Source organism: Peromyscus maniculatus, chromosome 4 (genome assembly GCF_049852395.1).
Source record: "Peromyscus maniculatus bairdii isolate BWxNUB_F1_BW_parent chromosome 4, HU_Pman_BW_mat_3.1, whole genome shotgun sequence".
Taxonomy (NCBI): Eukaryota; Metazoa; Chordata; class Mammalia; order Rodentia; family Cricetidae; genus Peromyscus; species Peromyscus maniculatus.
Genome location: NC_134855.1, coordinates 51,270,090 through 51,284,751, shown reverse-complemented (window position 1 = coordinate 51,284,751; position 14,662 = coordinate 51,270,090). Strand labels below are relative to the sequence as shown.

The 14,662-nt window shown below is 46.4% G+C and overlaps 1 protein-coding gene across 7 annotated transcripts in view; it reads left to right on the top strand.

The window, feature by feature from the left end:
* Wipf1 (WAS/WASL interacting protein family member 1) overlaps positions 1 to 14,310 on the top strand; it is a 113,089-nt gene extending 98,779 nt beyond the window's left edge. For all 7 annotated transcript variants that reach the window (XM_076569681.1, XM_076569682.1, XM_076569683.1 and 4 more), the window contains 5 exons: positions 1,322 to 1,504; positions 4,093 to 4,830; positions 6,569 to 6,781; positions 7,653 to 7,766; positions 11,377 to 14,310. In XM_076569681.1, coding sequence (XP_076425796.1) covers positions 1,322 to 1,504; positions 4,093 to 4,830; positions 6,569 to 6,781; positions 7,653 to 7,766; positions 11,377 to 11,432 — 1,304 coding nt within the window. In that variant the 3' untranslated portion in view covers positions 11,433 to 14,310. The remainder of the gene's footprint in view (positions 1 to 1,321; positions 1,505 to 4,092; positions 4,831 to 6,568; positions 6,782 to 7,652; positions 7,767 to 11,376) is intronic.
* The last annotated feature ends 352 nt before the right edge of the window (positions 14,311 to 14,662 follow it).

Below are 14,662 nucleotides of genomic sequence, written 5' to 3'. Positions count from 1 at the left end.
GTGGCTTTGAGGTTGTGTGCATGTATGTGTGTGTTTGACTGGAGGGTGTGTGTGTGTGTGTGTGTGTGTGTGTGTGTGTGTGTGACTGGAGTGTGTGTCTGCGGCTGTGGGGGGTGTATGTGTGAGACTGTGGAGTGTGTGTGCATGTGTGTATATGTGTGACTGGAGTGTGTGCATGTGTGTGTGTGTGGTGTGTGTGTGTGTGCATGTGTGTGTGGTGTGTGTGTGTGTGCATGTGTGTGTGTGGTGTGTGTGGCGTGTGTGTGTGTGTGGTGTGTGTGTGTGCATGTGTGTGTGTGTATGTGTGTGTGTGGTGTGTGTGGTGTGTGTGTGCGCACATGTGTGTGTGTATGCATGTGTGTGTGTGTGTGTGTGTGTGTGGTGTGTGTGTTTGTGTAGGGTGTGTGCAGGCAGGCAGGCAGCACGGCACTCTTGTGGAAGTCAGAGGACAGCTCTATAGAGTACCCTTCCATCTTGACACGGGTGGATCAAACTCAGGCCATTTCACCATGTGGGTCCCGGGGATTGAACTCAGATTGTCAGGCCATTACCCACAGAGCCACTGGCCCAGAGTTGATAGTTTTTAAGAAAAACATAAAGATGAGAAAAAAAAATACTGACAAAAGTACATCTCAATAATGGACATTTCAAGGGAATATTAGCTATTTTGTTTTTTCTCTTTATTTGTTTAATTATTTCTCCTGGGTTTGTTTGGTTGGTTGGTTGGTTTGGTTTTTTGAGACAGGGTTTCTCTGTGTAGTTTTGGTGCCTGTCCTGGATCTCGCTCTGTAGACCAGGCTGGCCTCGAACTCATAGAGATCCGCCTGCCTCTGCCTCCCCAGTGCTGGGATTAAAGGCATGCACCGAGGCTAGCTAGCCTGGTCCCCACAACATAAACCAGCCTGGCCTAGAAGTCAAGATTCTCTTGGCTCAGCCTCCCAAGCCCAAGATTGTACAGTATTACCATGTGTTTTCTCTTGCTTAATCTCCCCTCCTCTTCCCTTAAGAGTCTCTTTGAAGATCATTTTACTTGCTAAATGTTAGGATATAAAGCAAATAGATACTACTATGACAGCCAGTCCAGTGAGGAGATCATAGAGACACACCACCACCTCTTACTGTTTCTTCAACCACTGGCCCCAAAGCCCTTCTGTTCTGCCGGAAAGGCAACCCCTTAAAATCCCTCGGCTGAGTGAAGAAATCATCATCCTGTGGAGGCCCAGTGCCCGCCTGCTCTTCCATCACTGGGTTACGGCTTTCCTGGGGCTAGGACTGGTCAATACCGCTGTGTTTTCTCATGTGTATTTTCTTCCTTCTGCAGAACCAAAAGGAGCCGGTGCCAGTGGTGGCGGTGGCTACGGTGGAGGCGGTGGAGGTGGCGGTGGTGGTGGAGGAGGCGGCGGTGGCGGCAGTGGAAATTTTGGAGGGGGTGGACCCCCCGGATTGGGAGGACTATTCCAGGCCGGAATGCCAAAGCTGAGGTCCACCGCCAACAGGGATAATGGTATCTGCAATTCTTTCTCTGATGTTCAGAACAAGAGGCACATGGCAGTTTGGAGGCTTGGTGGACCTACCTGAGGCTCTGCCCTTTAAAAAATTTACATTGTTTAAGATGTCACTCTGTTTTATGAGGGACTCTACAGGACCAGGCAGTCCTGTAGAGTTATGAAATATTTGGACAGTATCCTCGGGGTAGCCCATCCTCCATGCTTTTCTAAAGGGTAAGCTGGAGCCGGAAGAATGAAAAAAGGAAAGTGGGGGATGGGACCTGCCTCCCCCAGACTCTACCCAGTATCCTGGGAGTGTAGCTTTCTATGTCAGAAGACACACGTAAGTCATTTTCAGATACACCACGGAGAATGTCCTAGAAAATATAGCTACAGACCTCAATAAAGAGCAGCAGGTGTTTGCATGGCAGACATTGGGTATCACAAGCCAGTGTTCTGAGTACCAATAGGACATCCCTTGTCTGAAATCCTGGAGAGTCATATTTTGAACCTCAGACGCTGCAGTATTGGCATGACCGTGATGATACAGCTTGAGGACGGGACTCAAGCCCATCACAGAATTCACTTAGGTTTCAAAGAGGCCTTGTACACTCAGCTTGAAGGTGAGCTCAAGTCCAGACCTCTTGTGTTCACCGGACGTCGAAGTCACTGGTCCTCAGCGGTGGCTGGCTAAGGGGCCTCTCTTGCCAGTCTTGTATTCAAATATAAAATAATTTCCCTAAAACACAGAAAGGGATGTTAGGCAGCTGCCAGATGCATGAATTTGGTGCTTTAACAAAGGTCAAGAAATCAAAGAGAAGGAGGTAAAATGAAGAAGACGTTGAGGTCAGTGCCGGCAGACGTGGCGCTGTTTTAAGATAGGTGGTGACTGGAGCATAAGCCGGTGACTCAGGTTATATCACCTAGTCCAGATAAAGACAGCTTTACAAGGCTAAAATCACGATTAAAGATCATCTCAGGTTCATGTGACTCCACTGAAGAAACCCATCCAAGTGCTTCTTATGTAGGGGAAAAAACCTAACTCCTTCTGGCCTACAAGGCTCTTAGTCGCCTGGCCAGTGGGGCTCCATTTCCTGTGGATTCGATCTTCCCGGGCTGTGGCACCCAGGCTTCTGTTTGGAGTGTGACACTTCTGTCCATGTCAGGGTCTTTGTGCCCACGGGCCCTCACTGCCTCAAGTACACTCTGCCTCATCTTCCCCAAGCTGGTCACTTCCTGTTAGGTCTCAGCTCCCAAGCCTATCTCTCCCTCCCACACAGAGACTGACTTTGGAGTAACCGCATTCACTCACCTAAGATGACTGATTAAATTGTGTTTCAAATCCGAGAAATACGAGGACCAGAGGCAGTCTCCAGCCCCCATCATATCTGACCTCTCTTGATTTGGCTTCTCTTTAGTGCTAACATCTGTTAGAAAAAACTCTCTACCAGCTTATCATTTGTCTCCCCATAAGAATATAAAATACAGGAGAGAACTTTTGTGTTTTGCTTATCCAGCTGTTTCTAACATCTAGAAAAATGGGTGTACAGTAAATATTTGTACATTATTTAATTCACAATTGAAGTGAAAGATGTTTCAGTGGTAACCACTTTTTCAGGAATTTCTTGAGGGAGCTGGAGAGACAGCTCAGGACTTAAGAGCACTGGCTGCTCTTCCAGAGGACCTGGGTTTGAGCCCAGCACCTTCATGGCATGACAAGGCCAACTCCAGAGGATCCATGTAAACATGTGATGCACATATGTAACATTCGGGCAAAACACTCAGAATCATAATATAAACATAAGTGAATCTTTAAAAAAATGAAAAAAGAATTACTTTGGATTTCAGACTTGGGAGGGGCTGTTTAGATTCCATTTCTCCTTTCCCCTTAGTTCTTCCTTAATCATTTAGTTCGGCGGAATATCCACTACACTTGCTGAACAAAGGCCTCACAGAATTGTTACATCCAAGTGTGTGTGTGTGTGGGGGGGGTGTTGCCTACTTCTTTGCAAATGAAGTTCTTACTGGTTTCAATTTTTCCTTCCTAGTTTTTTTTTTCTTTTAATGCACTAAGTCACACACACACACACACACACACACACACACACACACACACACACACACACCTTGAGCATTTTTTTTCTCAAGGGGACTAGGTAAACCGGCCCACACAGAGACTGACTTTGGAGTAACCGCATTCACTCACCTAAGATGGCTGACTAAATTGTGTTTCAAATCCGAGAAATACAAGGACCAGGGAAATAAAGAGGGCAGTGGGGGGCCACGACTGCTATTAGCACAAATCTCCACAGGCTACGCACACCTTCTTCTGGGCAGTCAGAGACCTCTCCAGAACTCTCACCACGGACAGACACTTCAGTGCATTCTTTTGAAAGTCTGGCTGTAAAACCTGTACCTGGAAGATAGACAGAGCTCTATGTCTCTGCCTCCAGGAGACCCACACAAACATATCAAATAGTGTAAGGTTAGAAAGCTAGCAGATTGGCATAGCTCTGTGGGAAAGGGCCAGCACCCACCCTTGCCCTCTGGCTTATTCGGGGCCACTCGCTTTTCGAGCCGGTGTCTGTTTTCTCTTGTTCTTTAGATTCTGGAGGAAGCCGACCACCGATTTTGCCACCAGGAGGAAGAGCCACATCTGCCAAGCCCTTTTCGCCCCCGAGTGGCCCTGGGCGGTTCCCCGCACCCTCACCAGGACACAGGAGTGGTCCCCCAGAGCCACCCAGGAACCGAATGCCTCCCCCCAGGCCTGACGTGGGCTCAAAGCCCGATAGCCTCCCCCCTCCGGTACCAAATACGCCGAGACCCATTCAATCGAGTCTGCACAACCGGGGATCCCCGGCAGGGCTGGGGGCCCCCAGGCCCCCCTTTCCCGGAAACCGAGGTGCTGCTTTTGGAGCAAGCTCTGTGCGTCAGAACCCTTCGGGCTCCTCCTCTCCATTCTCCAGGCCCCCTCTGCCCCCCACCCCCAGCCGAGCCTTGGATGACAAGCCTCCTCCACCGCCTCCTCCGGTGGGCAACAGGCCCCCCATCCACAGAGAAGCCGTCCCATCTCCTCCCTCACAGAACAGCAAACCTCCAGTGCCTTCCACCCCACGGCCTGGGTCCGGGTCCCAGGCACCACCTCCTCCGCCCCCGCCCAGCCGGCCGGGCCCTCCTCCCCTGCCCCCGACTTCCAACGATGAGATCCCAAGGCTGCCCCAGCGGAACCTGTCCCTCACCTCCTCGGCACCTCCTTTGCCTTCACCTGGACGCTCCGGGCCTCTCCCTCCCCCACCCAACGAGAGGCCCCCTCCTCCAGTGAGGGACCCGCCAGGCAGATCAGGTATGGCAAGACTGGGGGCATCATGTCCCCGAAACCCTCCTCCCCCCAATAGCTCAAGCAACGCTTAAGAGCAAGTAAAGCCTTGGCTGCTGCACAGTTGGTAGGCTGCCAGGGTGGAGACACGGTAAACCTCGAGGAAGGGGCCAGATAGCTTGTGCCTAGGAAGTGAGCAGACTGGCCGGCCAGCGGGTCCGCAGTTGGTGGTGAAAAGGCAGGAACGTTCATATTCCACCCTGCCCTGCTCTGCTAACCGGAAGCTGGGCTGACTTGGTTGGGAGTGAGTTCCCATCTCCCTCTTCCTACGTCTCTCTCTCCCTAAGGCAGACTTCGAGTGCACTTCTCTGCACTCAAGACAAATGTTTAAAAACGCAGTTTAGGCGAGCAGGAAAGGGAGCATGTTCAGAGGTTAAGAGCACTTCCGACCATTAGTAACGAATGTCCCAGCAAAAGCCTGTAGCCCCAGCTCAGAGGGCTGCCAGAGACGGAGGATTTCTGCGGCTTGCTGGCTCCCAGCCCAGGCTCGAAAACGGGAGCCCCAGGTTCAGGAAGAGACTCGAGGCTCATATATTATATTTTTGAAGAAAAAAAATGTTTCAAATGAGTTGGTAATATATATCGCTATTTTATATATATATATATATATATATATATTTTTTTTTTTTTTTGAGACAGGGTCTCACTATGTAGCCCTGGCAGGCCTGGAACTCATTCTGTAGACCAGTCTAGCCTTAGACTCACAGAGATCCATCTCCCTCTGCCTCCAGAGTGCTGGATTGTCTGTAGTAAGAGGTGGCAGCTATAGGGACCCAAGCTCCACAGCCTGCTGGCTGCACACTCGGGCGCAGGACCCGCCACCTACTGTCTGTGGATCCGCAGTTTGTCACTCCCTGTGCTTAGCTGCACCTCTCCGCCCTCCCACCCCACCCCCACCCCCAAGAGGAATAACCTAGAAGTGACTCCCACAGTTCTCCAGATGACCATGTTTGGTTTCCTGGTGCCACTTTCTCCTGGACACAGATCCTGTGTATCACGGAAATATGCTTGTGTGATCTGCCATAATATACTACACATCTAAAAACTTCGTGCTGGGGCCAGCAAGATAATGGGCTCAGCCAAGTTAGAATGTTTGTGACTCAAGCCTCATGGCCCGAGTTTGATCCCCGGAATCCAGGTGTAGATGACAGGGAAGGATCGACTCTCCAAAGTTGCCCTCCGACCTCCTTATGGGAGCCATGGCACGCACGCGCGCGCGCACACACACACACACACACACACACACACACACACACAAATAGTTTATTTTTTTATTTAAAAAACTTAGTTCTTCTAAAGACCTAAACTAATTTTATAACTATTTTACTCCTTTTAAAAATTTCTTTTTATGGTGTCACAGTAATTAGTTCAATAACTTTAAAGGATAAAGTGCTTTTTAAATGCCATGGTTGTCAATATAAATAGAGTATCTGTTTTCAGTTTCACTGGTCTTTAGTCTCAGTGGTAACTTGAAGCCACACAGCAGCAGGTTAGCTGCCATTGTATACACTTACTCCACATATCCACGTGGCTGTATGTCCGCTTCCTGTTGATATCCGGGACCAGAACGGCTCCACCAGTTCTCATTTTCCCTAGTTAAAGGGTGTGTATTCAGCAGGCGCTCCACCTTGCACAGTGATGATGACCACGGTGGCAATGTGGATATAAGGCGGCGCGTCACCGAATGTCTTGTCTCTTGATCCAGGCCCCCTCCCTCCACCACCTCCGATAAGCAGAAATGGAAGTGCACCCCGGGCCCTGCCTGCCACCCCTCAGCTGCCATCCAGGAGTGGAGTGGACAGCCCCAGGAGCGGGCCGAGGCCTCCTCTTCCTCCCGACAGGCCGGGTGCCGGGGCGCCGCCCCCACCTCCACCATCAACATCAGTTCGAAATGGCTTCCAAGACTCATCCTGTGAAGGTGTGTGATGTTTGCTTATTTGAAGTGCTTCTTCTGGTTCTGTCATTGTTATCCATACTGCACCAAACTGACATTTAGTTCTAACTAACTAACTAACTAACTAACTAACTAACGTAGTGAGGCTCACTAGTCCTGTGGCGATAGCCTTTCTCTCCCACTTTCCAAAAAGCCAGCTCGTTTTTTTCTCCTTTGTCCCTCGTTTGAGTTTCAGTGTGGCTGACTCACCAGTTCCAATGTAATTCACCGGAGATTTTGTCATGGTTCTTTCGTGTTTGTAAATTACCGTCTGATGGCCTGCATTTCTGCACAGCTGGCTGTAAGGAACAGTGGCCCACGGTTGTTAAGTTGCTTCCCTCTGCCGGGTTAGGCTCAGCAACTGTTCTCCCAGAGGACCTGGGTTTGATTTCTAGAGACCACGGGGTGACTCACAACCATGTGTAACTCCAGTTCCAGGTGATCAGATCCAATGCCCCCTCTGGCCTTCACAGGCACTGGGTACATGCATACATGATACATAGACATACATGCAGCCAAAACACCCATACACATAAAATAAAAATAAGATGAAAAGATTTTAAATGTACCAGTTATTCCTGGGCCCAGCGGTGGGAAGAAAAGCGCCCTGTATCTTAGCCTCCATCTCCTGAGAGAGACCTGCTGGATTCCATATCACTCCAGTTCCGGTCGTTTTGCTTTGTTTTGCAGGCCAGGATCAGTGAGGGAGCCGGGCACACGGGTCACACTGTCAGCTTCTCTGTTCACTTCCAGCCACGAAACCGGGGCTGGTTTCTGAGCTGTCTGTCTCTTTGCCTTTCTTCCCCAAGTCTTCCCAGCAGATTTCTTGTGCTGAGGTTGTTTGTTTCTCCCCCAGATGAGTGGGAAAGCAGATTCTACTTCCACCCGGTTTCTGATTTGCCACCTCCAGAACCATATGTGCCAACAACCAAGACGTATCCCAGCAAACTGGCCAGAAATGAAAGCCGGAGTAAGTACCTCCAAGTGGGCGTTGTGCAGGCTCGCACCGTGAAAGCCTGGGCTCCCCCTGAGTTGCACAGGAATGCCAGGCCTCTTGCCTGGAGTGGAACAGAAAGCCCCCACTTGGAGCTGTCTGTGCGCTGGTAGCCTCTCAAATACACCCAGAGTAGGAAATGACCCTCTGAAGGTGACATTACCAGCTCAGAATGCCGCTGACATATCAGTGTTAAGTTCTCTTACTTGGCTTTTTTGAGTAATCTCCCCCATTTCGACCTTCCTAGGACAGCAAAGGTCAATCCATCTTCTTCTATTCCTTCTAGTTTGAGACTGGCGAAATGTCATGTAAATTAAAACAGAACACTGCCTTGATCTTTTAAATGTATTGTGACCACAGTTTTGTGGTTATGGTGTCTGAAAATGTTGAATAGATCTACAATCTCACAGAGCAGATACTTTCTTTTTACCAGATCCTCTTCCTGTTGCTATCCATCTCGTTCTGACTTTTTACACAGTGGAAACGACAGTAGACCATTTTTGGTGGTCGGTTTTTGCATAGCATTGCTGAGTAAACATGCCCCTGTATTATCACATGGTTTTAGTCCACGGGCGTCCATTAAGTCTGCGTGGAAGACTTAGCCAGGGTTGCACATTTGGATGGTTTCCCATTGCTTGCTAATGTCTGCACTGCCTGCCGTAATGCAGCGCATCATTCCTCCTCTGTGGAAGAAGCAATGTGAACACAAGGTGAACAGACACATTGGAATTTCACAGCAGTACCTGCACAGGACAAAGGAAAAATTCACACGAAATAAGCAAAAGTAGCACTGAGGTGGTTCAAGCTCTCGGAGGCCGGAGCCGCAGAACCAGATCCCTCAAGTCAGACAGTGGACACAGCACCCACAGCCAGGTCCGCGCTCCCTAGCAGAGTACCTCATAAACATCCAGGGCCTCCCAGTCTCTCTCAGCACACAGCTCTCACACAGCTATTGGTCTGTGAATTCCCGGCCTTTGAACAGCTGAAGACCAGCGGAAGTGAAGGCTAATTGGAGACAAAGTCACTGATTATAAGAGGACAAAAAAAAATGGCAGGGTCCAAAGAAGAGCTAGGGCCACGGAATTGTGCCTTGGGTTACATACCTTGGTTACCATACCAGCAGTTTTTATTCTGTACGCTTTGAGTTAAATGAAACACATCAAATATTTGGTTTGTGCCTCTGACTTCAAAGAGTTAGGAAATATTGTAGGGAATTTTCCAAGGACAAATGCCAGAAGTAAACAAAATATTGTTACTTGAAAGAAAAACTCTAATCCTAGAAATTTCATTTAGTTGGAATACTGCATTTGTAGGCAGAGCATGCCAAAAGTTACAACTATAAGAAAACTCTCATGTTGGTGGCTGAAGTTTTGGATGAAAATAAGCATTCACGTGGAACAGATGCCTTTGCTTATTTTGTGAATGAGTGTGTATGTGCCTGTGTGTGTTCATCTGTAGGGCATGTCTATCTGTTAAGGGAACTAGAATGAATTCATTGAAGGAGCTGTTTGTTTAAACTCCAAATATTTCCCTCACTTATCATAAGCATTCTTAATAGAATTTAAATATCACTCATGTTGTTAAATCAATAGCAGAACCACCTTGCCATGCCCTCGAGATTTCGATGTTATAGCGAAACATACCCCTTCCCCATCCTCCTCTCTTTATGACTCCAGTGAGTGACTTGAGGACCAGAACAATGGCCTGTTCCCTATTACAGAGTTATAGACCCCAAAAGAGAGCAGGCATCTAAAATAGTTTTTAAATTGGTAATTTTTCACTGCCGCCCCCAATTTTACAGATTTGCTTTCGATGTTAATGGAATGTACTTAAAACAAATTTTAATAGCAAATCATCTAATGAAAATAAAGTTCTACCACAGAACATGTTTTATTCTGCTCCTCTAGCTGCCTCAGCCTCTCAGACAAGGGTGAGGGAGAGAGGACACTTTGGTGCCTCGTTGCAGCCTCGTTCAAGGCCACCTCTTATCTCACTGGCCACTCGTGGTCTATCAGGTGACAGTCAGGTGGCGTGGCTGACTTACATCCAGATAAGTCTTTGTGCAGATGATGTCTCAAGAAAAGATTTAGGGGGCTGGAGAGATGGCTCAGAGGTTAAGCACGCTGGCTGCTCTGCCAGAGGTCCTGAGTTCAATTCCCAGCAACCACATGGCGACTCACAACCATCTAAAAATGTGATCTGGTGCCCTCTTCTGGCCTGCAGGGATACATGCAGGCCAGAACACTGTATTAATAATAAATAAATCTTTTTTTAAAAAAGAATTAGTTGGCATGGTGAAAGGAAGAGGCAAGACTGGTCTGCCATGTTTTCCTTACTCGGGCCCTTGCTCTATCCCAGAAGTCCCTGAGTCCATAGATTCCCTGCAGGATGGCTGCTGAGGAACCGATCAGTACAACACTCTAAGTTTAGAACATGCATGAATGACATGTGCCTCTGGTAGATCTGCCCACAGCATCTGAGCATCTAGCTTCCTGCCTCATACCTGTTAGATCCTCCAAGAAGCATGGCAGATGAATGAACATTTTTAAATGTGAGTGGATTTTAAACCCGGTCCCAGTGCAATCATAACCCACAAGTGGTCTTTCATGGCTTTAAAAAGCACGCAGTAACAGAGTGAAAGGAAAACTCAGAAAATATTTGGTAATCATCCCTGATAAGAGATTAATATGCAGAATCTATAACCAATTCCTGTAAGTTAACAATGAGAACAAACCGGGCTGGTGAGATTGCTTACAGGGTACAGGCCCTTGCTGCCAAGCCTGACTTCAGTCCCTGGGGTCCATGTGGTGGAGAGAGAGATCCGCCCCCCATAAGTTGTCCTCTGAACAGATTGTGAAACACTTATGCCTCCTATATCCACAATAAATAAGTGTAAAAACATTTTTAAATTAAAAATTAAAAATAGATTCAACACTTCAGTCAACATTTTTAGAAAAGGTATGTGCATGGCTGATAAGCATATGAAAGTTGCTCAACACCACTGATCTTTATGGAACTGTAAAAGGCCACAGTGAGATACAACTTCCCTGGATCCATTAGCCAAACCCAAGAAAAAGAGACTGACCTATAGGACAGGCTATACAATACAATTCAATGTGCCACCAGTAATTATATTTTCACGGAGTATTACCTTTGGGAAACGTTCTAGAATTCTAACTTAGGATCCTATTTCTGAGGGGAAAAAAGGCAACTATGTCTCAGTAGAAAACATATACATAATGTTGATTGGGGAACAAGCAGGTGTGAGTTTTTTGTTTTGTTTTTGTTCATCTGTATTTTCTAAATGTTTAATCCATACACACTATACGATGAAAAGAAACACATTTATTTTTTACATAACTGTGAGGAGGTACTCAGTTGCCAGCACCCATCACATACTCAGTCGCCAGCACCCATCATCATCTACTTGTTTATCCACATCACTCCCTGCTTCCCTACTTCCAGCCCTGATCTCTGGGTAAGCCAGTGAGCACCTTTGCAACCACCTTGGAGTTTCCACAGGAAACACAAGCTTCTAACCAAAATCATATTTCATCTGTTTTTTTTTTTTTTTCTTTTCATCAAGGTGGATCCAACCGAAGAGAAAGGGGCGCCCCACCCCTTCCTCCCATCCCGAGGTGATCTCTGCCTGCTCCTCTCTACCCAAGCTCCAAAGCTGCTTGTGTTGTTGCTGTTTGAAATCCGCACGCCCCCTCCCCTTCCTCTGTCCCTCTCAGAGACAGTAGGAGGGAAGAACGAAGCGGCGGGGGAGGGGGGGTACGTGCGTTGGTGGGGGGAGGGGATCAGGAAAGATGCACCTAGCTGTTTATGTTGTATATAGTCTTGAGCTATTGCTTGCGTCAGCGGCAACCTGCCGGGGTTGGCTGCTGGGATTGATAAGCTTTTGTTCCAAGTAGGCAGAGACGAACTGTATCCCAGCTTTCGGCCCCAGACGTTCAGACGTTCGGTCAGACGTTCACTGCTTATTTGCTACAAGCTGCGGTTGTTCAATTCCCCAAGAGCTGGTTTTGTCCATGCCTTTCTCGCTCACGTGGCTTCCGGTCGGTTTCCATGAACCACAGACCGCCCGAGCAAGTTGCTTAACAAGCCTCACATAAATGAAGCCCTGTGGTTATCCAGTATCCAATCTTTGGCAGCCTGAGGTAGGCTCCAGGGCAGAGTTGTCTAACAGAAACATACTGTGAGCCCCATACCTAATCTTAAAATGACCAGCAGCCATGTTTTGTAAAGATAGAAAACAGGTGAAAAGAATTCCATTTTTCTTAACTCTGTGCATCTGAAATACCACGTCGACCTGTAATCAGTATAGAAATTATGAGATATTTATATTTTGGTACTAACTCTTCACACTCCGGCGATCATTCTGTACTTACAACAAACACATCACCAGGTTTTGGGTGTCCAGTAGCCACTCGTGCCTAAGCAGCATACTGTCAGACCGTCTGGATCTGGAAGAGAGCAGGTGGGACAGAAACCTCTTCTCTAAACAGGCAAATTGAGTTTTAAACAATTCAAGAGATGCCCCAGTACACGGTCAGAACTCAGTACCGTGTTTGGCAGACAGTGAGACGTTGGATCTTGGTCCCTTATTTTGCCCTTTTCCTTAAAACGTATGTACAGGTGTTTCTTCAGAGTGTCTGTCAGAAGGTGACCTAGTACAGTTTACAGTCACATGGAATAAAGCAACTGAACTGTAAGCTGGTGAGCACTTCCCAGCTCAGGACCAGCTCGCTAGTCAGCCTTGCAGATCTCAAGAGGCCCACAGTCCTCCACCCCAGAACAACTCCTTCCTCGGGGCCAGCAGGAAAGGCCAGGAAGGCAGAGATGGTATAAAACCAGAACTGTGGGGGAAGGGAACAGATTTGAGGTGATGGGCAGAATTCTATACAAAACCCACTGAGGTCAAGTGGATTAAAGAGCTTACCAGTAGAAACTGGGAAGAACTAGTTTTGAATCTCTTGGGAGAATCACTTGTTCTGGACCTATGCAGAGTAGGGAACGCCCCTACAGGACCACAGAAAGGACCAGGCTTGCCTTTTTCTATACATATAATTTTGTTTACAATTTTACTGGGACTTTTAAATCTAGCTATAGAGTTGGAAAAAGATTTCCATTTTGATGTTTTATATAGTTATGTTTAATATTACCATGGTCTATTTTAGCACATGGCCACATGTGTGTATCTACCTGAACTTTGTATTTGGGGTCCAGTGTATTGCTCACATGTTGCTGGGAGATGCTAACAAAAAAAAATCAATCCAAAGAAAAATGGAAAGACATTTCTATTTATAGAATAATTGTTTCATTTATATGGAAGCAGAACTTAGGAGTTCTAATAGATGAAATGTCTAATAAATTATGAAGTGACTGATTTGAATATATTGTATTTTTATAACTTTCCTTGCCAAAGCCCTGAACTTAGAACTTTTAAGAGTCATTCTCCTCCCTTCTCCTCTGCCATTTGTCTGTCTTCCATGAGAATGAAGAAATAAAAGGCTTAACAAGCTTGACATTTTTTATTTCTAATGTTTTTATAATGTATTTCAAATTCTTTGTGCTGATATTCACTATACTAAACATCTTTTTGATAGACTCCAAGTGACCCACTCTACTAAAAATAGAATTGTTCCTTTCTCGTGCTATCTATGACAGGTAAAAGTCTGACTCAAAAGACGTGGGTCTGAATTTTTTTAAGGGATAATGAAAACTGGACAAGTCCTAGCGAGTCTCAGTTTTTTTTGGGTACATTTCTAAATGAGAAATAGGGTCACAGCTCAGAGTTGCCATTCATAGTAAATAAGTTTTAGAATGTATTTTTCAAAGAATGTTTCAGTAATACACTTACATCCTTTCTCTAGAAATTAGTAACCCAGTTGCATCTGAAACTCTGGGGAAGTTCTGTGCTTAGCTTACCCTTTGGCAGATCACAAAAAAACGACTATTTTCTTCCCTGAAATCAAAGCTTACATGTATGGTTTTTTTTCATAATATTTCCAGTTATGTGTATTCAAGATGCAATACAGTATTTTAACATTCGCAAATCATTTTATATGGAAATATATTGCAGTATTAAAATTCAGGGTTCAGTGTTTCCTTCACTGTGCATTTTATTTACTGAAAGCTGAGAAATGTTTAACCCAATGGTGCCTTACTCTGTGATCTGAAAGGAGTCGGCTTTTTGTGTCCAAGTATGAATTATTTGCATATTTGTAAAAACTGTTAGGCCTTTGTATTTTAACTTGTAATAGCAATTTTGTTATTGTAATAGCAGAAACAGGGTGGTTATTAAAGTATCCTCAAATTTTGGGTATGAAATTGAGTTTCCCTGTTTATAGGCAGGGGCTGTAGAGGAACTTTTTTTCATACCACCGCACTGTGTAAACAGACACTTAGGTATCTGTGTCTTCAGGGTAGTTAAATGGTAGGGTAGACTCTACCCTCAACACCTGCGTCTTTGTAAGTTAGCCAGACAATAAATAAAACACAGAATGATACGGTGTCAACTTGTGGCTTTCTTATCTATGTAAATATAAACAGAAAAGGTGAATGTCTGCCTCCTGTCTTATACTGTGGTAGAGACAAACGCAGAAAAGGTCCTCTAAAGTAAGTAACTTCTCATTACTCCTCACACCTCAAGACCCCTTCGCGTCTGTTTCCTGAGACTACATCTTGTCAGTCTGTAAAATAGATGCTGGAAGCAATGGAAGAGGGAGACGCAGTCTGACGTGGGCACAAACAGATCTGGGAGAGCCACAGGATCCTAGCAACCCGAGAGCTTCCTAAACCATCTGTCATGCACGTGTGCCTGGAATGCGTGCTTCTCGGCACAGCACGGTAGTTGAGCCCATCAG